At 39.4% G+C, this 24,604-nt stretch overlaps 2 protein-coding genes across 5 annotated transcripts in view; one reads left to right on the top strand and one right to left on the bottom strand.

Moving 5' to 3' along the window:
- ranbp10 (RAN binding protein 10) overlaps positions 1–18,114 on the bottom strand; it is a 31,118-nt gene extending 13,004 nt beyond the window's left edge. For all 4 annotated transcript variants that reach the window (XM_087174235.1, XM_087174236.1, XM_087174234.1 and 1 more), the window contains exons 1-3: positions 17,782–18,114; positions 9,305–9,416; positions 4,154–4,206 (exon numbers count right to left, since the gene is read on the bottom strand). In XM_087174235.1, the coding sequence (XP_087030361.1) occupies positions 4,154–4,206; positions 9,305–9,416; positions 17,782–17,980 (364 nt within the window). In that variant the 5' untranslated portion in view covers positions 17,981–18,114. The remainder of the gene's footprint in view (positions 1–4,153; positions 4,207–9,304; positions 9,417–17,781) is intronic.
- Positions 18,115–18,140: 26 nt separating this feature from the next.
- tsnaxip1 (translin-associated factor X interacting protein 1) lies at positions 18,141–23,485 on the top strand. Its single transcript, XM_087174237.1, has 11 exons — positions 18,141–19,012; positions 19,150–19,246; positions 19,425–19,565; positions 19,684–19,777; positions 20,552–20,748; positions 21,029–21,170; positions 21,367–21,533; positions 21,667–21,780; positions 22,292–22,401; positions 22,636–22,747; positions 23,007–23,485. Exons 1-11 carry the CDS (start codon positions 18,957–18,959, stop codon positions 23,094–23,096), a joined length of 1,320 nt encoding a protein of 439 aa, XP_087030363.1. The 5' UTR covers positions 18,141–18,956; the 3' UTR covers positions 23,097–23,485.
- Positions 23,486–24,604: the final 1,119 nt, after the last annotated feature.

The following is a 24,604-nucleotide window of genomic DNA, read 5'->3' as shown; positions in this document are numbered from 1 at the left end:
AAATCGAAGGACACACAGACAGAGATTTCTCCATTTATTAGTAAGATGTAACATCTTTCTAACAGAGAAAACAAGACACACTTTAATAACTTCAGTCCAGTGAATCCAAACTGGCCGATTCATGTCTAGTAAAACGGATGAATGGATGGATCTTCAAAGAAATCAAATCACTGAGCGGACAACAAGGCAACAGCTTCTGAATTCTGCAACGGGATTCCTTTTACAGCAAGAGGAAACAACTACATCAGAGATTCACAATCCGTTATTTGGAGGGCCAGCCTGTGTCTTAAGTTCTACACTCATCGAGTTTTTGCGGGAAATTCCTCCTCCTGTGGCGAAGAGGATCTGAACCCGACAGGGCCGAGCTTCAGCTCGCTGCCGATCTGTCAGTGTCTCTCCTCAATCACAGCTTGTCTGTCGTTGCCAAAAAGCAAAGCGGGGTTAGTGAAAGTAGGTCGTGGGTGAGCCGAGATATTAGATGCGTACTTGTATATGTGTGTATGTGTAGTCTGTGAGCATTTTTAAAAAAAGTGTTAACCTTAACCAAATGTATGGGTTTGTAGCTGTTTGTGTTTATTTCAAGTGAATTGGTGCGTTTCTTTTAACTTGAGCGCTTACTGTTCTCGCGCTCTCCACACGTTCTTATACTTATACTGTGTGTGTGTGTGTGTGTTGAGGTATTAGATTAATCTGCTGACAGGGATATTGCCTCTAAAGCCAGGCTCACTGCTCCAACATGCTAATGAAATGGGCAGGCCTCCACGGCAGGATCAGACACAGAGGTCAGCAGTGGAGAACAATGTACTATTAAGGGACGCACATACATATATACACACACGCTCAAGTGTACGAGTTCACTGGCACATACGGCATGTGTGCAAATGGTCATAAAAGTGTGCCGCGCAAACACCACACGTTGACACACAGGAGAGTCAAACAAGTACACTCAGAGATGCAATCAGTCAGTCCAGGACACACACAGATAAATCCACAGAGTTCGGAACAAACACACACTGGCACACAAACACACTGAGTCAGTCAGAGTTAAGGCAATCAACAGTAATCTGTCTACCAGGGCTACGGACCATCTGTGGTGGAATCCTAGCAACTGAAAATATTTTCATAACTAATGTGTGAGCAGGTTTGGAAAACATGTCACACACAACACAACAGTGTTCCACACTGTTCCACTGTTTTTGTGTGACATTTGACACATGTGAATCAAGAAGAGAGGGGAATGAATGATCTTTGTGTGTGTGTGTGTGTGTGTGTGTGTGTGTGTGGATCTAGAGTCTGCTGAACTGGCTGCCCCAGTGTCCACAGCATTCCACAAACCTCGGTCACTGGACAGATCTTGACTGGTCAATAAGCAGGCCGAACGGCCCCAGACAGGCCTGGAAAGCCCACAATGTGATTGGTCAGAGCATTGCCATGGTCTGATTGGCTGGAGAGAAGCAGAGGGCTTTACTCGGGCTCTCGGCTGCTATATGGCTACTACGCTTTCCTCCTATGTCATCAGAGATTGCTGAACCATTCACAGATGTCATTGTGTGTGTGTGTGTGTGTGTGTGTGTGTGTGTGTGTGTGTGTGTGTGTGTGTGTGTGTGTGTGAGAATGGACATGGTGGACCAGGGCTTGAGGGCACATGAAGAAATATAGAAAGAAAGAACATTCACAGGGGAAAAGGGGAAGAAACTCTTCAAATGACACAACCATGTGACTGTCTGCATTACCATTTGTTCCATCAGAGTGTATGTCAAGTACACAATACACAATAAATGCTTAAGTGTCAGTAGACAAAGCCTTGTATGATTGTTGTCAAACTGGCTTGTTTTCTCCTTCTTAAATCTATAGAGCGGCGCCTTTGCTCTATGAATATTAACAGTGAACTCTGTGACTATATAGTCTGGATTCAACTTTATTCTTACATGTAAATAAATCCCAATCATGGGAAGGGGAAATGATGTATAAAATGACTGTGATATTATGAAAAGAAAGTAATGATGAAAGCTGCCCTGTGATTCACCATTCAACATGACTTTATTTATTTATCTTTGGGAATTAAGACTTTGGTTTAGTCTTTGGTTATTTCGTACTTGGTGGTAATGTTTTAAGCTGAATTCTAGAAAAAGTCTTCAAAATGTTCCATTAATTTTACACATCAAAGTCAGTTTAGTCATTGAGATGAGTACTATTCAGCATGTGAAAACAGTTTTATAATGTCATCTGTGGCTCAGGAGGAGATTTGTCATAGGAAAAAAACAACAACACTGATGATGTCACAGTGATGTCATCCAGGTTATGTCAGTTTGAGTGTGGAGGCTACAAATTTATATGAGAAAGACTAAGTTACACACTGGGTTATGAAGTCTGATATAAGTAGGCGTTTACCACACAGACTTTTTAATTAAAGACCCTATTGAATTGCATTATGGGAACTGTAGGATGATAGAATCAGCATCTTGGGGGCTCAAATGTATGTTAAATTTGGAGTAATGATTTTATATGTGGGTTTTATTCATAATGTGCACAAGCATTGATGCTAGTTACATACTATTCTGCTGACGGACAACAACAAATACAGAGAAGAAGAAGACCGTTGGCTACACTCAAACACAAGTGTAAAAAATATACCGTGTTTAAAATGTTACATAAATCTTTGCAAATTAAAGAGACAGTAAATGCATTCACATTTATCAGATCTCAGGTGTACACACAATGTATTTTGGTGAATAATACTATCAACATAAGTTTGTTTGTCTATAAGAAAACTCCATGGGGCACCTTTAATCCCAACTAGGGACTAAAATATATATAAATATATTAACTTTGACCATATTTTATATAAGTTAAAGACTAAATTGCTGGTGTCTGTTTTTAAACCAAGCAATATGTTTTGAATCGTTTTGTGCTTACTGCAACATAATTATATTCAGCTGTAAATATTCCAGTAGGTTTTATATATACTGAGTAAAAAAAACTGAGTACAATTTACACTAACAGGTTATTTTTGACATAGTTTATGTGGTGAAATTATAACAACACCCTTAGATATGTGGGAAATACTTTCACAAAAATACATTTGAACGTGTAAAATACTGAGCAATCCATCACCACAAAGTGAGAAGCAATATTTGTCTTAAGTTGGATCAGTCGGAGGTCAGATGCAAGCTCAAGCTCAAGTCAACTTCGTCTGTCACTGCTCAGTGACATGTCCTGACATGTTCTCTCTGCAGCTGTCAGACTGTTCAGACCAAATCCAGATAACCACATACAATTACTATAGCAATGCCACACGTCGTCATCTCCTCCAACTTTCTTCCCCAAATCTTAATCATAAATGTTGGCTCATTGCCAGCTACTTTCACTTATCCACAAAAACCCATTTCCTGTCACTTTCTTCATTCCTTTCATCTACCTTTATATCTTTCCTCCAGAATCTCCACACACGCATCCAAACTTATCATCCATTCAGAAAAATTCTCCCAATCAAGCTCCTAAAATATCTACAGCCTGAATGAAAACAATGACTTAGTGCTTATAATCAACCCTTTTCCAGTGTTCACATTGTTGATAAGAAATCTCCCTATTCTGTGATGTCAAGTCTAAAGTAAACCAACCACATTCACAGCATTATTAATGCTTGATTGTAATCTGAGCCAATGGGGTTGAAGGGCTGGAACCATGGGCCAATAAGTAATTAGAAATGTTAAGGGTCAGGGTGTTGGCCAGCCCCTCTAGGGTTGCTTAATTGTACTGGGCAGACTGTCCTGTGTGTAACCAAAATTGAACAAAAGAGGAAAGCGCTGCAGGATGTTGTTCTTCTCAGCTTGCCAAAGCTGCTGGTCCGATCTGCTAAGTGGCTGAAATTCTGGCTCCAGACCAGGGATCCAATGCTATTGCTGGATGTTGGCGTGATGAAGTACTCGCCATACACACTGTTCATGTTGAGTAACCTTGGGAATCCTCATTTCACCCAATCTCGCAGATTGTTCCAGCCACAGACTCATGTTTTTGTTCTGCCATCTTTGCATCAATAAATTCTGACATCCACCCGCCCATTGTAACATCCTTAAATTAATATCACCATCGATCTATTAAACAAATGTCTATCTGTCCATCCCCCCCAACATATCATTCACATGTTACTCACCAGGCAGCCTGTTCATGTTGACTCCCTGGGCAGACAGGCCGATGCCCATGTACCTATACACATGAGAAGAAAGATTCAAACTTCAGTAGATTTTATACATTACATAGCATGCACCCACATTTAAACATATCTGTAATCATTAAAGAGTATCAGCTCCCTCTGATCCTCAGTAATTTCGGTGTTTTGGTCTTGTCTCAGGTTAACTTTGAAGAATATTCAGATAAAGCTCTGGATCAAAGTTTGATGTGTGTCAGGCAGAGGTAACTTTGAACACATCGTCTTTGATCTCCTTTCATATCCCAAATGTGAAAACTAGTTATTGCAGAGTGAACTGCCTCCGAGGTCGAAACTAAAAGTGGCAGGGAGAGTTGAAGCTGAGGGGTCAACACTGACATCATAAGTGTGTCACACCGGGGTTAGCGGTGGGCCTGCATCCTTTTCATGTAAGCAAGCTTATGAAAGCTACAGTAAAACAAAGCTCTTTGCTCAATTGAACAAGTCATCAATACTGTCAGTTGAAAACATCTGGCGTCGTCTCAGCTCATTTTGACACATGCTGATGTCATCACCCAAATCCCAGCAGTAAATCTGTGGTCTGAGATGAATGGGTTGCCTTATTCACAAGTTCCCTGCTTTCTACTCAATGGCATCTGGGATGTAAGAGGAGGAAGAGACACTGGTATCACAGCAACCAAGGCTGTGGACTGGAAGATGTTTGGAGTTCTATTTCTGTACCAAAGTAGTGAACCAACCAGGACACAATCTACCATGCCTAGAGCCATACCACCAGCATGGCTTAAAATGTCTGAATTATGAAATTGATACAACCAACACTTAAGTATAACAACAACAACAACAACAACAACAACAACAACAACAACAGAACTCTCTATTCTTTGTATCCTATTACAATAATTGTTCCTTTGACCAGTTTTCGAAATGAAACATATGCTGAAAGAGCCTGTCTTAAATCCTCCTGTCTTTGCTTTCCCAGATTAAAAGGTACATTAGGATGTTCATCGGACAGGTCTGAGTCATGAACCTGGCTTTCAATCAAAGGCAGCTACCAGCGTGGTTGATATAAACAACGTCATAACAACAGCAATAGCAATTTTTTTTCCTCACCCACTTGCTGGAAGAAAGTTTTTCCATAGACAGTTTATCAATGACTGTTCCACTAATATAATTAACATGCTGACCTGTCCCTGTGACATGGGCCAAGTTAGTCAAATTAAAATACAACTCAAAGCAATAAGGTTTTAACATAAAATGTCCATTTACATATGGAGTCAAACACTACACTGAAGCGAAACAGGGTTCATTATGTTTTGTTGGTCTGGAACAGAAGAGGTGGCAATAAACCTAAACTTCAAAATGTGAGAGAACGTTTTAGATTGACCAACAAAATACAAATCAACAGTGAGTATTAAATGGTGATTTTTCATTGAAATCTTTTTTTATTGTTTTTAGATTTTTTTATTTTTTTTTATTCCATTTTCCGAGTAGATGCTTGTTAGCCTAGTTACCTAACGAACTTGACAAAACTTGACAGCATGATGGATCCTACCAAATGCTGCATCTTTTGGATCAATTCAAATAACTATGGCTGATATAATCTGACATAATCAGCACTATGTGGCCAAAAGGAGAACCAGTCATCACTGCCAGGAAAACATTTTCCTGAAGCTTAGACACCGTTTCCCCAAAAATATCCAAAAACAGTTTTATCTTCTTTAAACAATATATATATTTTTTTTATTTATAACTATGAAACACTAAGCAACTATGCAGGCCATAGTATTGAGACTTTTTTTTTGTTTTTGGAAATCAGAGTTGTATTTGGATTTACTTTGAGTGTCAGTTTATTGCCCAGTCTCAGCGTTACACCTTAGAAATACACTCACACACATTATTATAGTGGAATGTCAGCAGTATTTCCTGACATTCCGCTTCCATCTGCACTGTAACAATGAAAGGAATTGTAATTGTGTGATGTTTCTGTATGTCGTTACCTCATGCTGCAACTTAAATATGAATTCAACATGTTGTGATGTTCTGCAGCTGGTCCAGTGAACCACACATTTCCTCCTGTGACCACACTGCTGTTGGGGTTTCAACTCAAGCAGCCAAGTTGTGTTTGGAGGACTTTCTTATTTACAGTTAAGATAGTAGTTGCACACAGACACTCCCACATAGCAGTTGTCTTTTACACCACCATTTAGTTCTGTCTCACAATGAGCTGCTCAACTGGAACTTGGGAGTGTTAACAGTTGATTGTGTAACCTGAGACTTTTACTGGGGAGGATGGAGGAGAGTTTTGGTTCAAATGCAAAGTACAGGTCAAACGGTGAGGTTGGAAAGCCAGGAATCTAAACACCTGCCAAAGTAATAATAGTGTCACTGGTTCTGATCAACAACCCCAACAATCCCAGCAGATGCTTTAGCTAAGGACCAGTAATGTGCCTTACTTACTACTGTATGTCTTGCTGTATTGCAAGTGACAAGCTATCCTTATTCATTTTCTACACCATTAATATTTGATATTTTTTTAAACCAAAGGTTGATGACACTGGTCAGCAAAGCAGCAGTCTGGGAAAGTCACATTTAGATCCTTCAAGACAAAAATGTCAATATAAGTAAATCAGGACTGCAGTGAAGGAATCACCTCACTGTTGAATTCTGTTTAAAGCTAATTTTGCTACTTTTGGCAACAACTTCAGGAGCAGAGCCTGATGACACTATTCTGGGTGCCATCTTGGAGTAAACAATGCCTGGATTGGTTTAATCCTGGAGAAATAGTTAGTACTCAGTGTATTCTGGTCAATATATCAGCACAAGTATTATTATTATTATTATTATTATATACTAAAATTGTGAAAGTAAATGTGGACAAGAACTTTTTTGTGCTTGCAAAATAAAGGTATTTTAATTTGACAACAAATAAAATTTTCTGATAGGCTATTAGTATAAAACGACGCATGGTCAAAGAGGTTATTCTGCATGGCATCTCTGTTAGATGTTAGATGTCCTTTCTGATGAAGATGTGTGACGTCATTTTCATGTTCTGGGTCAAATGTGACATTCAGATGAATATGGTGCAGCTAAGATGAAGCTTTTGATTTTACAGCTGCAGAGAAGCTCGACAGTCAGGTTTTGCCCCTCAGATTGGACGAGTCACGGCTTGTTTGTAAAGCTGCCAGTTTTAGGTTGTAACGTCCCTATTTTCACTCACACAGCAGATAAACAAAAGTTTAAATCACTACCAGCGTTGGTTCCACTCTCTCTGTCACTGAAACATTTGTAGAGCACTACAGCTGATGCCGATATTGGCAACAAGATGCTAATGGAGGTCATGAGTGACATCTTTGGAGGCACTGTTGTATTTGGCGAGTGATATAAAGATTGCTGTTTATGCAGACTCAAGGTGAGGGAAATGCTGCTTAAGCACGTTTACAAATTTGCAACCCACCAAAGTGACCCAGAAATGTCTGACCCTAAAAGACCAATCCCAAGAAACAAAGATGAGTAAAGCTATTCTACTATACTATATATATACACATTATGGAGGAAAATACAATAATAACAGAACTACAGGCATAGTCACCAACCTAAGGCCTAAGATTGAAAACATTAGACTACACATGAAATAATCATTTGTATTTGTGCTGACACTTTCTTTATAAACTGCTATGATGCTGTAATACATGGAAACATGAATTGTCATGGTTACGGCTGTGCCTCCAATTTATAGCTTGTGTTTCTAGTATTTCCCTTTGCCCTGTGCCTCCTGAGCTCCCCTGTCTGTCTGTCTCTCTCTCTCTCTGTATGTGTGTGTGCTGTGGGCGTGGTGCTCCTCTACCTCTCTTGGCTCCCTGCTTGCTGATCAGCCTGCACACCTGCACACCATTTACTCATCAGCTCTGGAGTATACAATCAACTGCAGTTCTCCATCCACTCATCCCCAGATCTCTGTTTCAGGCAGTGTGGTAGATCACGTTCTCAGGCCACTTAGAACTGTGCATCCTAAGCTTTGACTCTTGTGTTGTTTTGATCACTGAACTAATCCTCGTCTCCGGGTGCCACAGGATCATAACAAGCCTGCCTGCCCATCAGTCATCCATCCACGCTAACACAACCCTGCCTTCATCCCCACTCTGCCCTGCTTCACCAGCTTCCTTCAGCCCTCTGCCTTTTCCTACCATAATCCTCACCTCCATCCACCTTCAGCAGACAATAAACCTTTTCTTATTCATGCTAATTCTGAGTCCATATCCTGCGTTTGATTGGTTATATACCTATCAATAATCATAATGCCTACTGTAGGTATGAGGAAATCTGTGCTGCCACAAACATGCTTGCTAGAAACTGTTGGATTTTGCACAGTAACAGCACACTAATGTTAGCATGTTAACATATTAGTCCAGTGTGTTAACATGATAATATCGAGCATGTAATGTTGAGCATATCAGCACATTAACATGCATACCATGAGCATTATAAATGTCAACATGTTAATGTTTAGCATGTTGACATTTTTCATTTTAACTGACATTTAGCATATTAGCATTCGTCAACCCTCATGGCAATCCTCCCAGTAATTGTCAAGGCCAAACAAACAACCTACTATGCATCCCTAAAGCCTGTGTTTAGTTTTAAACAGAGATAAATTAACTTAAGGAAAATTTCTGCTAACTGAGTAGCAGTAGTTACTAGTATTTTTTTTCTTTGATATCCAATAATAAGAATGTTTTCTTGTCTTCAGATTGGACAGATTCGAGTCACAGCTGTACTTTATCATCTCTTGTCAGAGCTGCTACTATGCACATTTAACTCCCCTAGAAATCAGTGTGTGAACACATAAAACCTTATTGACAAGAACTTTGTTCTCATGAGATTGTCTCTTTTGATAATGTTCTCAGAAAACTGCTGATGCAGTCCAGTCATCCAAGAACCTGAACATGAAGCTGACACATAATACAGACAAAGCAAAGCTAATAGCAGGAACACTGCAAGTTGATGCAGTTTTAATTTTCTTTTTGGGCACAGTGACAATGTTATGAGAGAAATACTGACTGATCCAAAGCTAGAAAGGGTTTCCCTTAAATCATAGCACACATGCAGGGAAGCTTGTCCACAGTTGTATCGGCTTACCCATCTCGACCTTTGCTGACAATCTTGACTTCAAAGTAGTAGATCCCACAGGCAGCGGGGATTGGGTGTGTGGCTCGCACTGATGCTGCGTCCTTGTGGTTCTTGCCGTGACCTGCAAGAGGGGAGATACAAGGTGATGAAAACTGTATACAATATCCAATTTAATGTAAGGATAAAGCCTTCTCTGTAGGTACTTAGCATCAACAAAGCATTTTTCACACAGCTCGAAAATGCACCGTAAAGCTCTGAGATGCCTTTCAGTTCCATTGAAAAGAGCTAGGCCCACATATCCGTAACATTAGCCTACCACTTCCATTATTATTTAACCAGTAAATGGAGCTTTAGAATAACATTGGGCCTGTATTTGACTACTGATACTCTACAATACCAAAGCTGGTAGAGCAGACAGACTGGTTCACCGAAAAGTGTTTGGTTTGTGACTAAACTTCATTCCCAAACTAGCAGAGGCCAAGTCAACTGTAGTTTTATTTGTTTATAATAGAAACCAACAAGGTGGTAAGCAGGGCTGGGTAGTTAACAGAAAAAGTATCAAAGCCAACATTTAGAACATCTCACTGACCTAATCTTGTTTATGTCGGTTAATTCAGTTAATACTTTTCCCTTAAAAATACTACTTCATGTTCAGTCACATGACTCAACCCCATCCAACTAACGTTAATCTGCGTTCACTCAAAGCAAAGCTGGTGATATGGACGACACAAACGCAAACACTGAGCCTCAACTCGAGCATCTTAAAAGGATGTCATGCCCGTTGTTTGGGCACATTTGGGCTTCAGTGGGGATGGCACTAGACAAAAAGAAGTCAAATGAAAACACCACAGAAAAACAATTTCAGTGACCAAAAGTAGCACCACCAATTTGTTTAATCACGAACACAATCACATTGCCGAATATGAATGGCTCAAAAAAAGAGAGACACCGATAAGCGGCAAAGTAATCGTTCATTAACTGTAATCAAGGTAAAAGTTTGAAATAATCGTGATATTGATTTGAAGTAATATCGACCAGCCTTAGTGTCAAGTGTCTTCACAATGGTAGAGTGATTGGCTCTAATGGCAATGCAACAAGTCTAACTGCAGATTTAAACTGCAGACCAAAAAAACATTCATCCTCAGATGTGGCAGCGTAAGATTTAAAAATGAAGCTCCCTGCGCCTCGATAAATTATCCACAATTTATTTGGAGTAAAGTGCTGCCACAACTGTAAAAGCGTAAAGCTGCATTAACTAAAATTAAGTTTCATCATGTCTATGACGGTTTGTGCAAAATGCCTGTGTACATCCCAAAATGTATGACTGCAGAGAATAAAAAAAAACATTCATCCTCAGATGTGGCAGTTTAAGATTTCAGAAATGAAAGCTCCCTCAATCAATACCTTTCCTAAAAACTTATATATTGAATTTTATGTATTTTCTACATTTTCAAAACTCTAAGTGCCAAAATTTAACCTATGAACAAATTCTGAGACATAAATATGATGCCCACAGACTCCTACTACACACAGACTACCTATTGATCAACTCCAAACTCTACAGAACTGAAGCTGCCAAGCTTTTAACCAGAACCAAGAGACGTGATCACATGACTCCTGTTTTAGCCTCTTTACACAGGCTCCCAGTATGTTTTAGAATTGATTTTAGGATCTTACTGATTACTTTTAAGGTTCTTCATGGCCTCTCTTTGCTTTATCTCTGACCTCTTAGTACTTTACGCGTACCTTGGTACATACAGTACTTTGAGATCCTCAGGCAGAGGTCTTTTATCTGTTCCAGAAGCCCGGCAGAAGGGGCCAGCGTTTGCAGTCAGGGCCCTGAGGCACTAGAATGATCTGCCCCAGGAAATCAGGTCAGCTGACTCAGTAGTTGAAGAAGTCTCTTCTTAAAACATAATCGTAGATCCTTTCCTGATTTTACTTAATTTTCTCTTAACTGTATTTTCACTTCTTGTCTTTTCCCTTCTTTCACTTCCACTTCTTGTATTTTCCTGCACTGAATTAGTTTTTTTATTGTTATCTCTTTTCTTTTTAAACCAAAAGGTTATATGACTTGTCTGCTATATTTCACTGCCTTGTGAAGCACCCTGTAATTTGAATTTTAAAAAGTGATCTATAAATAAAGACTGTATTATACTCCTTCATCTGAGTATGCCAAAAATGGCAAATCTGGTGTATGGGTAGGGATATAAAACCAGCTGTCCTCTGTACAAGCCATAGCATTGCATTGATGAGCGGCCACTTTTCAGTCGTGTGACATTATCATGTTAGGGCTGGGACTTTACTGATCTACTGTACTTTCATCAGCTTTTATTTTTTTAATCCTACATTTCCCCTCAAGGCTGTGTTTGATGAGCAAGTTCATCTCTTGTAGCACTTAATTTTCCAAGACATCTTGTCAATCCACATATCCGATCAATCATATCTAACTGTCACTTAATGTACTGGAACCTATGATGAAATTTAGTGATCACTCAGGCAGATGAAGCTCAAATTCCTTCAAACAATCAATACTCTGGTAACATGTCTTTACTATGATAAGATTAAAAATACATAGATTTTTGTGTTTATGTGTGTTTAAAGATAACACACTCTATACACAGTGTGTATTGTAAAGATGTAAACAACAGGGTCACAGGGCTCACGTATTGTGTCTGGACCAATTCGATTCAAGCACAACACTCATTACTGTCTGTCATTCTATATTCAGATGGCTGCTTATGCAATCCCTCGGGTCCTGAGAGAGAATCTGTGTTCAGTAGTGTGTTGTATAACTGTAATTTAGCCTCTACAGTTAGCATGTGTATCTGTTACATGCGATCACACCACTGGGTTCACTTGTCGTGATACATGACAAGTCATTGTGAGCTCTGTTGGTATGTGTGTGTATCCTGATGTATGAAATGTAGAAAGGCTATAACATTAAACGCAGCAGCTGGCAGTCAGCGGACACATCAAGGCTCATGTTGTTTTTGTGTGTGGCAGAGTGTGGAAGCTCTGGCCACTAACATACTACTGTGATCAGGATACACTGTATAATAATCATCAAAAAGGCTAGTTGACTGAAACTGAGCTTTGTGATCTGGTCTATCATTGACTGCATTTTTTAATTGTATGTAACATTTATGCTTGCAGTGATTTTCAAGTTCATGAACTCATCATCACACCATGTACACACAAAGGTTTTTTTCATGCAAATATTCCCTGATGTTATTATGACTTTGATATTGAATTAAAGAACTTTGGAGTTTGCAAGGCATTGTTAACACACAAAACATACACATAAACATGTGCATCAATGTCATCTCTCAAATATATGAGGTGTGTTATTACATGTTATTTTCCTATGACCAGCATGCCTGTGCATGTGTGTGTTGCATGTGTGTGTTGCATGTGTGTGTTGCGATTGTCTGGTCCAATGGTTGCAACAGCATCCATGTCATCTATTTTTAGCTTCTCCTCGTGAAAACAAGTTGTCAGTAGGCCAACAGGTCTCTTTACAACTGCATAGATGGGTAGGAGAAATGGCTACTACGTTTAACAACCACCCCCCACCAACCCCTAAATGACACTCCTAAATTAGATAGAATTTGCATTCGTACAATGTTCTTGTAAACAAGGACACAATGGATTTTGCACATTACTAGATGATTATGAGAGACTGTGTCATGGTGTAACAGTCATTCACCCTTATCTACAGCAACAGCTATTGCTTCACTTGGACTACAAATTGTAACTTGCACCTAAAAATATCAGCAAGTTATTTAACTAAAATACTGAGACAAAACTGTAGTCTGAGAAACAGCACTGGTGCTGCGGTGTCACACACTTCAGCTGTTATGTGACTTCAAACTAGAGGTCAGGGATCAAAGGTCAATGTCCTGTTCCTCTTACCCCACAGCACAGTCTTTAATGTGCTTGCTGGATAACCAGCAGTCCCACTTCAGGTTCTATCATTGGCTGCAAGCAGGAGAAAGTACAAAATCTATCAGTTCGATGACAGAAAGTACAACAAAGGCCTCAGCACCACAATGCCCTCTGCCTCGTCCCGTCAACAGCAGCAGCAGCAAAACAGTGGATAGGGCTACGTTGTGCATGAAGAAAGGGTGAAGATCCATGGAGATCCTGGAAGAATTAGAGGACACAACTATGGTGGCTATGAGCTATGTATGGCACAGAAAATCATTTAAATGGCTTGAAGAGGAGATATTGAATATTGGACACCGTAGAGGTCACTGGTGCTGAGATCTATGATGCCACTGTTCCATCAGAATCACCACCATTCAAACAGTTTTAGTTGAATTTTTTAACATGACATCTTCCTCACACTCATGTCTCAGTCCTTGCATTGATCAAGGTGTCAAACTTTAGCTAAAGCGAACAAAAGATGACAAGCCCTTGTTCTGATTGCCACTGGCCTGCAGTGTGAGGCTCTGTATTGCCTGTAAGTTTGTTCTAGGAAAGGCCCTTTTTTCTCAGCGGTGTGTCATGTCACAGCATAAGAAGTACAGGTGTAAAGAATAAAATTCATAACAGTTCCAATTCCATTTAGTTGCTTCAGTTTCAGGGTCCTGGTACTGGCGCACTGTGACACTGTCATGTCTTACTTAACACTTGAATAGAACAGAGCCATTGTAATGTTAATGATAATCTGTGCTTTTCCTACTATGATAAATCCAAATGTCTGCTGTGAAAAAAGGCCAATTGTTTGGTCATTAAATGCCGTAAGCCCCTCAAACAAAAATGAAAAGTACTGAGTTACTACAACCAACAAATAATCCACATTAAGAAAATAATTCTGCCCAATACTGGCTTCACAGACAGATTATACTCTACTCCAACACCTAAACACTGTACAGATGTAATGGCCTCACCCTAGTAGAGCAAACACTGAAGTAGTGCAAACACTGAATCCCTTTACATACCACGAGGACCTTTAAATGTTGATTGGCCCTTCTTAAAAAAAACTTTCTACTGACTCAAGAGAGAGCAAGGGGATTTGATCTCAGAGACATTTCACATCTATTACATAAATAAATGATTATGTTTGGAATTAAACATACTCAGACAGGACCAGGTGCCAATTCAGCAGCTGGTGTCAAACAAAGACATTAGCCTCTGAATATCATCACACTCAACATTTCAAGTACAGTGTTTGATGGACTTGGACTGGTCCAAGGTGTCCTGAAGGGGCAGCTCTGGGATTATGAACCATTGGGGCAGTTACTATGTGCAATTAGGTCCTTCTATAACTGGACCAAAAACTTTGTCTTCATCCTTGGCACTTTGTCAGACTTTCTCAATAGATGGACTCCACTGAGGTTGTGCTTTGTCATTGATTCAGTTTGTGATTTTCAAGGACAGAATTTTAAGGCACAGCAAAGGATTGGAGGATGTCCAGTCCTCTTTGGTGACCTTAAGATTGCATGTCATATTTTTGCAGATGATGTATTTCTATTAGCTTTGTCAGGCTGTGACCTACATCACTTTTGGGATAAGGGACAGGACCTCGTGGTTCCTGTCAGAAGAAGGTAAATTACAGCACAATGGAATTTGAGTAAAGTGCTGCCACGACTGCAAAAGTTTAAAACTGAATCAACTGAAATTAAGTTCCATCATGTCTATGAGGGTTTGTGCAAACTGCCTGTGTACATCCCAAAATTTATAACTGCAGAGACTCCACATCATCACAATCCACATCTATTGTTCTGCCCAATACTGGCTTCACTAAGACAGGTTCTGCTGTCTAAGTGGAGTTGTTGACAACTTTATCTTAGTTGTTAAAGAAGCATCTTTTGTTTTTAAAATACTTTTAATAAGAAGCATTTTCCAACTTTTGACTCAAAAATGTTTTATAAATAAATCTGTACTAACTTAATCAGTAGATATATATGGATAGATGGATGATCATTATCAAAAGTGACAGACCTGGCAGATTTAATAACAGATTTACAGTATGTTTCTCCAACATAAATCCTCAGGAAACTTATTTGGATTTTCATTCATGCTCTTTCATGAGTTATTTGTTTTTGATGCTCACAAAGTCCTCAATAATGTTAGTCATCCTGGAGGACAATCAAAAGATGCAACGGATGCTAGACAATCTATAACAGCACAAACAACACTACAGGGTATGCTGCATAAAGAATGTTTTCCTCCCTATATATAGCCCTACCTGTCAAGCAGCTGTATCTGTCTTCCCATTTATCGATCCTAAAGGCCTATTAAAAGACCAATGAAATCATCTCTGCATCAGAATAAAGCAGAAGATTCCTTAAATGACCTGAATTCTGAGGTTTTAGTAAGAAAATGACATCACTCAACTGGTGTATTCATAGACACTATGTCAAAATATTTGATTATGTGTTGCAGTGTTTATTTATACATCTACCTGTTTAGACTTGGTAGATTAATATGTGGCTGTGTACAACAGGATTAGGTAGACACTGTGTGGCCTTGAACAGAGAAAATTGGCACACTGGTCAAAATAGCATCCAAACCCCAAGGGTGAAGGAACAGAGCGGGAGCTAGAACAACCAGGAGCAGAAAATTGTCCTACACACTACAGAATAGACCTACTTATATTGTCATCCCTGAACAATTGTGCAGTGTCACTTAATCTGTGCCATTTTTGTAGACATAAAGACTCAATGCTCTACATAAACTCAACATGAGATGGCATGTCTTATCTTAAGACATATATGGGGCCATTAATCAATTTGTGCCAATCTCACAGCTGTGACAAGTGCATAGGTATTTCTAGACAGAATGCAAGGATCTCAATAACACTGATTAAAATGTTAGGTAAGATGGAACAACCTTTGCCATGACTCTATTTTGTCACACAGAAAGAAATCAACATGGAGCACAATATCCACAAAAATATGCTTTATGTACATATACATCTCTAAAAGCAGAGTGTATGGGCTACCAAATTAAACCATTGTTCATTATCACCACCATTATCCTAATCAGTTATGCATTAAATCTGTGTGTTATATCAGGCTATCTGCCAGTGAGTCTCGATTTAAACAAATAATAGAGCTTCCCCGTTATTCACAAAGAGCAGGACCATTACTACGTATGTGCCAAATAAGCCTTTCAAAATGGGTTACACAGCCTGCCTGTATCCTCTCATCCTCTGCATGTTTCACTGATGTAAACAGCCAACAGGCCCCAAAGTGGCCTTGTAATGCCTCTGTGGAGATTTTTCATAGCCTGAGATGCTGGACTAGCTTGCCTGCGGGGCTGTCCTGACGTGTCGCCTGACGAAAAATAACTGAACAGGACTTCACACAGATGTCACTTTGTTTTGATTTAGGGAGCTGGATGCTAAAATAATCCATCTGACAGGACTTGTATACCATAGTGACAGTTTCTAGCCAACTGAATAAGTAACTGACTGCGCAGTCTGATGAGCAAAGTTGCTGTTATTGTGAAATTGCCAGAGTCTTCCGATACTAGAGATTTATTAAGATCGGTACATCTGGCCTAATGCAATGCGCAGAGGCCTCCTCACTCACAGCAGCTGTTGAAAACAAGCTGGCTGCCTGCTGGAGGTTGGACATGAGACTGTTGTTGTGCTCAGGGCACATACGGATCTGAATGGAGCTGGACCGGTTGCTTCCAGACTGGAAAAAATGATTTACGAATTCTGGAAAAGACTTCTAGAACACTGCCACTGAAATCACGCGAGAAAACACAACAATGCCATTTTTATTCTATTTTGGTGCTTGCTGTGGTGAAAAACTAAACAACTGCAGCGTTACACTCAGCACTACATTGTAAATGGTTAACAAGTTTGGCTTGTGTTCGTCTTCAAGCCAGCTTATCACAGTTTTCAATACAATATGAGTCACAAGGAACAGCTAGGTTAGCTAACGTTAGCTTGTTAGCCACACGGCTAACTACTGTACTTGCTTAAGAGATAGCTTGCTGTTAGCTTGCTCTTGTTTGTTAAATACCATTAGTTAGCTTATTGGCAAACCCATGTCTGCGTCGTTATTGCTGCCAATGTCCTATTCCAGTACAAACTAGGTAGCACGTCAGATGCACAGTCAGTTTACTCAAAACAAATAAACGGTAACGGTCATAAACGGTAAATAAACAAAAGGGAGCCGTGCTGTTGAAGGTGAATTTCTGTGTGGTGGTAATAAGACCAACTGTCAGGGTTAGCGAGTTCACTGTCACTCATTTAGGCATTCCTCTGCTCATTTGTGCAACAAAGCAAGGTTATAGGAGAGGAGAAGCAGCTCAGACTAGATTTACCAGGACTGCACACACACATACACAGTCAACATAATCGCATACCGTGTGTGTGTGTGCGAGTGTGTGTTGTGTGTGCGTGTGTGCGACTGAAAAAGAGACCCCCCCCTCCCCGTAACAACAGTGACAGATTTGAGCTGAGACCCTCTGATGCTGTGACTGCTTGTTCATACCCATAAGGTCTGACCCAGCTTTCTAACCTTTATAATGGACCCGCAGGTTGTTCTGTGACAGCCCGATATAGCTGTATTTATCCTTGGGGCTCCAGGATCGGGGTAAAGGGGTCTCGTCCTCGTTCACAGCCGGGTAGAGTCGTTTCAGCCGCTCGTTCAGCTCGTGTTCCTGGTAATTAAAAGCAGGATCCCCTAACGGCAGGCTTCCCGCTCCAAGCTCTGCCATTTTTGCCTCTGTTTTGTATCTTATTCTTCGTTTCTTTCTATCCAAAGCCCAGTGTCAGTCCGCTGGAGCTGTAGGCTGAGAGTGAGAGGGACTGAGGGGAGAAAATAGCAGCGGTGTGACATCCACGGATAAGCAGCAGAATGTACTGTAGGCTGGAACAGTGCCGTGTGGGTACTGTAGTTCAGCTGCACGCTCGCTTTTATGCTAATGCCTCTAGAAATGACTACACAACTCCACTGCGATGACCCTGGTTTAGGGCATCCACTGAGAAAGATGGCTAGGAAATGTAGTTTTTCCAGCTGTTAAATTTATAGACAGTGTTATTTATTTGATTTTATTATTTTTTCTAACATTATATAATTTAATCTCTTGTTTTATCCATACGTGTCACATGCACGAGAGAAAGTGAAACATACATATCTGATTAAAATGAATTGACAGGCTTATTATCCCCATTATTTCCAGAACGAAATGTGTGATATTTGCAAACGGTGCCTATTTCTAGAGACACAGTCTCTATTCAAACAATTGTTTAGCATTTGGTGTTTTTCTCACCTTCTGTTCTACTAGTTTCATATTACATTGTAATTCCTGTAAGTTGCAGTTTTTGTGTGATATTTATAAAGTAGGATAGCCGTTTGATTGTGTATTATCATATATTTGTTATTGTTCCTACTCAGAGTTAAGGGTTTATACATAATTAAAATAGATTACTAACTAACCATAACTAAATTAAAAAAAAACTATACTTTCCCGTGGTTAAAGAGTGACTATTTTCTTTTTAAGAAGAAAGTTTTCATCTTACACATTTTGAAAACTAGTTAGGCGAGCCGCGGTCCACTCTGTGGGTCTTGTTGCGTCGTCATCGTTACCATGGAAACCCTGCTACAATGCTGAGACCTGTGATGCCAAACCCAACTTAAAAAAGAGCAACAGCTTGTTATGTTATTATTTATCTTTCATATAATCGCCGGAGATGTCACCACACAAAGATATTAAATTCCCACCTTTAACGCCGTCACGAAGACAAAGGCAAGTGATAAAGCGAATGCTATCGAAAATATTGTAACCATTGTATTATTATAAGTATCCTACATATAGTGGTTAGCATAACGAGCTAGTTAAATTACAATGATCAACCTAAGTAGTTCTGTTCTTGTTTATTTTAGGCTTACATATGACCAGAGTGTTCAAAATGACACTATCCAGACGTCAAAGGAAGGACAAGAAGGAGAAAGTGCAGTCCAGCCATCTGCAGCGAGACAAGCAAACCAGCAACAGGTTCATCAAGCCTGTGATGATTTCATGGTAAGTTTACTTTATGTTACTGTATGTCCCCCCTTAGTGGTTGGCTTTTCCACTGTCAAAACAAAGTTGAGCACTGCTTTTGCCTTGTGTGTGTGTGTGTGTGTGTGTGTGTGTGTGTTAAACTGTGCCCTGTTAGTTGCGCTCAGCAGGAAGTAGTTACATTTATGCAGGCCTGGGGAGAAAACCCCAACTGCTGGTGCACCTGGAGAGATATGTGAACAAGGAGCTAAATAACATCAGTCCCCATGAGCCAAAATTCCAAGAACTGAAGCTACAGGTGCTGTTGTTTAATTTCACAATAAAACCAGAAAAAAGCACCATACCTACTGTATATCCATGTTTGGACATTTTGTTTGTTTGTTTTTAATACACACCTTCATCTGCTTTGGCCACAGGTCTACCGTGGTGTCTTTGGTCATTTCATCAAAGAGTTCAAAACCTACCAACCCCTTCTCTCTGCCATCAAAAAGGAATATGAAAACACTTTAGGTCAGACCCTCAAAGAAATGCCCCTGTTTTTGTTGGTTTTTTGTTTTTTTAAATAAAGTTGTAAACAACAGAATCTAGTTTGCTACAATCTAAATTGCACAGATAAAAACCTAAAACATTGTAAAACTAGAGCTGTTAAACTAATAATATGAGGACGCAGTCAGAAACAGGTTAAATAGTTGTCTAATTTGTTATTTTAATAATTGAAAAATATTGAAAATTTTTTAATCTGCTTCAAAATACAAAGTGAAAGACGATCATGGGAAACATTTTTCATTTAAAATGCAGTAGTTCTTGAGAAAATTGCAAAAAAAAAACATTTTTAAAAAACAGCAGTCTGGCCATTTTAAGATTCAAGTTTGACTAAATTCCATTGAAATTTATAAAAAACTTTTTGATATATCTTGCATTTAATAGACAAACAAACAACTAGGAAAAACATAGTCTTGCAGAGGTTAACAGACTTAATCATAAGATTAAACTTGAATTTAACTTAGCAAGTAAGGTGATTACATACAACATATAACCAAAATTTCTAATAGTGTTTTTATTAGTGATCAATCTATAATGTTTTTATTCAGTTATTCCATAGTGCTTATTTTGACCCTCAAGGATTCGATTTACAATTATACTGAATGAGAAAAATAAAACAGATCTTTGAGTAGGAGAAGCTTAAAGGACTTAGTAAATCACCTTTCAGAAATGTAATAGATAATCATTTCATCCCTATAGTTTAATAATAGATGTTTTATTATGCATTATACATATGTTCAGCATATCAGCAGGATCAAATCCGAGAACTGGAACCACTGCGATCCCATCTGAGGCTGGTGACAGAGGAATGTGACAGGAAGATTCAAGCTCTCTGGGGAGTGGAGCAAGCTGAGATTGGAGCCTTGAAAAGGGAGAAGCAGCAACTGCAGAAGGCCATTGAGGCCATGAGGGAAAAAGAAAAGGCCATGCAGGCAGTGGTACATGACATACTTATAAAGTGGTGTTCTAACCACTATTTATAATTTACTTAACTATTAACTTAGTGTGATTAATTCCCATATGGATTCCAGTTTTTCCAATATTTATTTTATGTGCTGTCCTGATCTTATACATGTGTATGAAAAATGTTGATCAGTGTTAGAAATCCCTTTATTCGAGCATGTTTTGTTTGAAGTTCAGTTCAGATCAACCATAAGGTTGGTGGTAGATTATCATTGTCTTGTGTCAGTCACCCCACTTTCTTCCATTCATCTCCAGGTAGAACGCCTGCAGTATGAACTGTCCAACCAGTATCTGCAGTACCGAGAGGAGCGTGACGCTCGCAAGTTGTTGATCTGGCAGCTCAGTGACCTAACAAGAGCTTCTGTGAAGGAAGGGCACCCTGCAGATGAAATCTTAGGTGAACCCAAGCAGGAAATCACATCATTGGTCATTTGTGTTTTCTTCTGTACACCCCTTTAGAACCTTGCTCACTGCATCAAAATTGAATGATAGCTTTTACATTAGTAATTTATCAATAAGAGAGCAAATATCTGAATATAAATATCCAAAAACAAGTGTATTTTGTTTTGAGATTTGTTTCCATTTTATGAAAGAAGAGGCCAAGGACCCAGTGGAGCTGCAGCTTGCTCTGCAGGTGTGTCGGAAAGACCTGACTAAAGCCCAGGAGGAGCTTAACAGGATGAAGGCAGAGTACTGGGATGTTGTGCCACGACGCAACTGGGATACCCTGGAACAAACGCATAAGCAGACATTCCTGCAGGTGGCTCATACAGACAGATATACTGTACATACTGTGCACTCACACATTGACAGAATTCAGTATTTAAGACCTAAAACTTCAAATGTAAAGTCTTCACCATAGTCCTATCTTTGCATTTATTTCGGTTGTCCAGTTGAAGACACTGCAGGGTGATTTTGATCAGATGAAGATTGAGTATGACACCCTGCTGGATCTCCATAAAAGAGGCAGCATGCAGTCTGAGACACATGACTCCACCACTGTGCAGGTACAGTCCGTTACACCCATGGCTTCATAAGTGAGTACAATATGTTGTGGTGGTTTTGTATGGTAGAGGTGATCAGATGTGAATAACCACAGAGACCCAAAAGACCCTTAATATTTGACCTTAAATAGATGACTGTATGTTCACAGATTTGTTTCAGTGAGTTATTCTAACCCTGTATAAAGGAATAGTTGCTTATTTGCTGTCTTGCCTTGTGTTATATGAAAAGATCAATACCGCTCACATATCTGTCCGTTCAGTATGAAGATGGATCCAGCAGCAGGTTAGCTAAGCTTAGCTTAGTGTTAATTAGCTTGTAGGCAGATTTATTTTAACCCTCAGACTGATCCATGCTAGCTGTTTCCCCCTAAGCTAACCATCCCCTGGCTCCAGCTTCACATAGAACAGACAGACATGAGAGTGACATTGATCTTGTCATCTAACTCTATAAATGCTAAACATATGTTATGAAATGTTAACCTATCTGCTTAACATGCTGTTTGTTGTTTTTCAGATGGATGCAAATGTGTCTCAAGGGCAAAACCAAATTCAGTCCAGCCAGCTAAAAGAGCCGATCCACTCTGGTACCCTTGAGGGCGGCACACTCACTATCCAGGAATTTAGGTGACATATAAAAATGCACAAAAAAAGGACACACACAATTGTAGTCAAGTCCAAAATCATAAATTTGCCTTAAAGAGCTTCACAATCTGTACAACATTCAACATTCACTACGGTTAGAGCCTCAATTCAAATAAGTAAAAACTTGACAATAGAATAGTTGAAATAGTTGTTCTCTATTGCTGATCTGTTTGTATGTCAAATGACAGTCGTTTGTGTACATGTGGGTATGTTTAGGGCAGAGTTCCCTCTGAAGTCAGATGAGGTAGTAGATGTGCTTGTGACCTCGGCTCAAAGTGAACCAGACAGAAGCAATGACATCATCTCCTCCCAGAGACTTAACAGCCTGGTACGTACCGTTTCACAATTTCATTCTGATGTTACATGATCCAACGTGATGTGACTCCTAGCCCACAAGGTACATGAAGATGTGAACTAATTTTATTAAGCTTAGTTGTTCAGTAATTGTGACCACCTAAACTAATGTGGCCATTTTAGCGAAGAAATGTTAAATATTTTTTATGTCTTTACAGACATGAAAATTTAGTTTGAATAGCCTTCTTCTCCTTTTCTAAAATTTTGCTCTTTTGACTTTAATGCTCCAACAGCCTGCAGAATCTGGTGTGGCAGCCTTACCTCCAGCTCTTGACCAATCAGAGGAAAACGCTGGATCAAATTATTTTCCGGCCAGCAGCTGATATAACACCGTAGTATTAATTTCATTGTGAATCAAGAAGGTAGGCTAGCTTGCTAGCTTAGGACATGGACTAAAAAAATGAATGGAACATTAATTCTTGAATTACAAACTGTTTAGTGTCCTCACAACACATTTGCAACAGTTTCTGATATTTGAATAACTGCAAATGTATGTACAGTAATTTGAGTACAAATGTCTTTTATCAGTGACTTAAAATAAAACAAATGCTATTCACTTCCATTGTAATGGAACCAGAACTCCAAATCTTGCCAAACAAAATCGAAAAAAAATCTATTATGTGAGCCCTGTAGAATGGTTTAATGTCACCCTGCCAAATGCAACTTATCAAAATATAATTAACTATAAATAAATTATTTTTGGTAGTAAAAATCTTGTATTGTAATAAAATCTTGCATTGTTTACATCCATGTTTACTAGATTGCAGCCATCTTCTCCCTTGCCTTTACTTACTGCATTTCTGAGTGTGTTAGAGACACCTGTAGATCACTGGAATAGTGTGAAACCATTGGGAGAACTGTGTATTGTATTACCTGTGTGCAAGTGCGCAAGCATGCGTATCCTTGTGTGCATGCATGTGAAAAATGAAACTGGACCTAGACATAACTACGCCATAGCGCTACTATGGATAAAAAAATCTCCACAGGGAACCTTTAATTTTCACGTATTTGTCACTTTTCATGAAATTTTATTTTACCTGATACCCAAAGCTATACATTCAATCACAGCCTGTATACTGTATATGTGTCTGTGAAAGGCAAACCACATTTTTACTGGAGTTAGTATTTATGTTTAGTGTAATTACAGCACTTATAGCAGTGCAGATGGTGTACTGTTTATGGCTGTATCTGCATGAGGAAAGTAAGGGATCCTACCAGGCTCGGTGCCCTTGAAGTACACATGGTGGTCTGGAGGCAGAGATTAATGAATGTACTGTTACTGATAAAGTGACCCCCCCAGATAAACTCCTTTCAGACATTTACAGTAATCTGTAAATGCCATTTTTACAGTTGACGTCATGTTCGAAAATGCTCTCCTTTTTCTTTTAAAAGTTGCTCAAGAAATCAGCTTACTCAGCACCTACTAACATTTATGAAACATTTTCTTCACAGTAGCTCAAACTCTCCACAGTAAAAGTCACCATAGCTGTATTTTCTGAAGGACTTGTTGCTGCACAGTGGACAGATTGAGTCAAAGAAATACATGCAAGTTTTAGAGTAGTCATCTGGGACTCCTCCAACACATCTAACAACATGAACCACATGTGCCCGTACACAGACGAATGATGTCTGTATGAGACATTGACATTGTATCAGCAATGTGAACTAGTTGATATAGAACTCCAGGGCCAATCAAGGACCTGTTTGGGGGGTTTGCCGAGATGCAACTCACTTATACCAGAGTGCTTTAGGCATGCTCTCACCAGCCTCTTTAAGCAGAAGCCAAAGGTTTAGGTAGAAAGCCTTCTGTGGAATACACATACTGTATGTC

Source organism: Seriola lalandi, unplaced genomic scaffold (assembly GCF_002814215.2).
Source record: "Seriola lalandi dorsalis isolate HSWRI2012SDOR001 ecotype SW California unplaced genomic scaffold, Sedor1 jcf7180002054331, whole genome shotgun sequence".
Classification (NCBI taxonomy): Eukaryota; Metazoa; Chordata; class Actinopteri; order Carangiformes; family Carangidae; genus Seriola; species Seriola lalandi.
The sequence above is the reverse complement of the archived record's forward strand: the minus strand, read 5'-3'. Positions and strand labels throughout refer to the sequence as shown.

Bases quoted from the DNA above. Each gene is read 5' to 3' on its own strand.
- tsnaxip1 (XM_087174237.1), top strand. From the start codon at position 18,957: ATGTCACCACACAAAGATATTAAATTCCCACCTTTAACGCCGTCACGA. The intron at 19,013-19,149 runs GCAAGTGATAAA...TGTTTATTTTAG, and splicing joins ACGCCGTCACGAAGACAAAG to GCTTACATATGACCAGAGTG. The intron at 19,778-20,551 runs GTCAGACCCTCA...ACATATGTTCAG, and splicing joins GGAATATGAAAACACTTTAG to CATATCAGCAGGATCAAATC.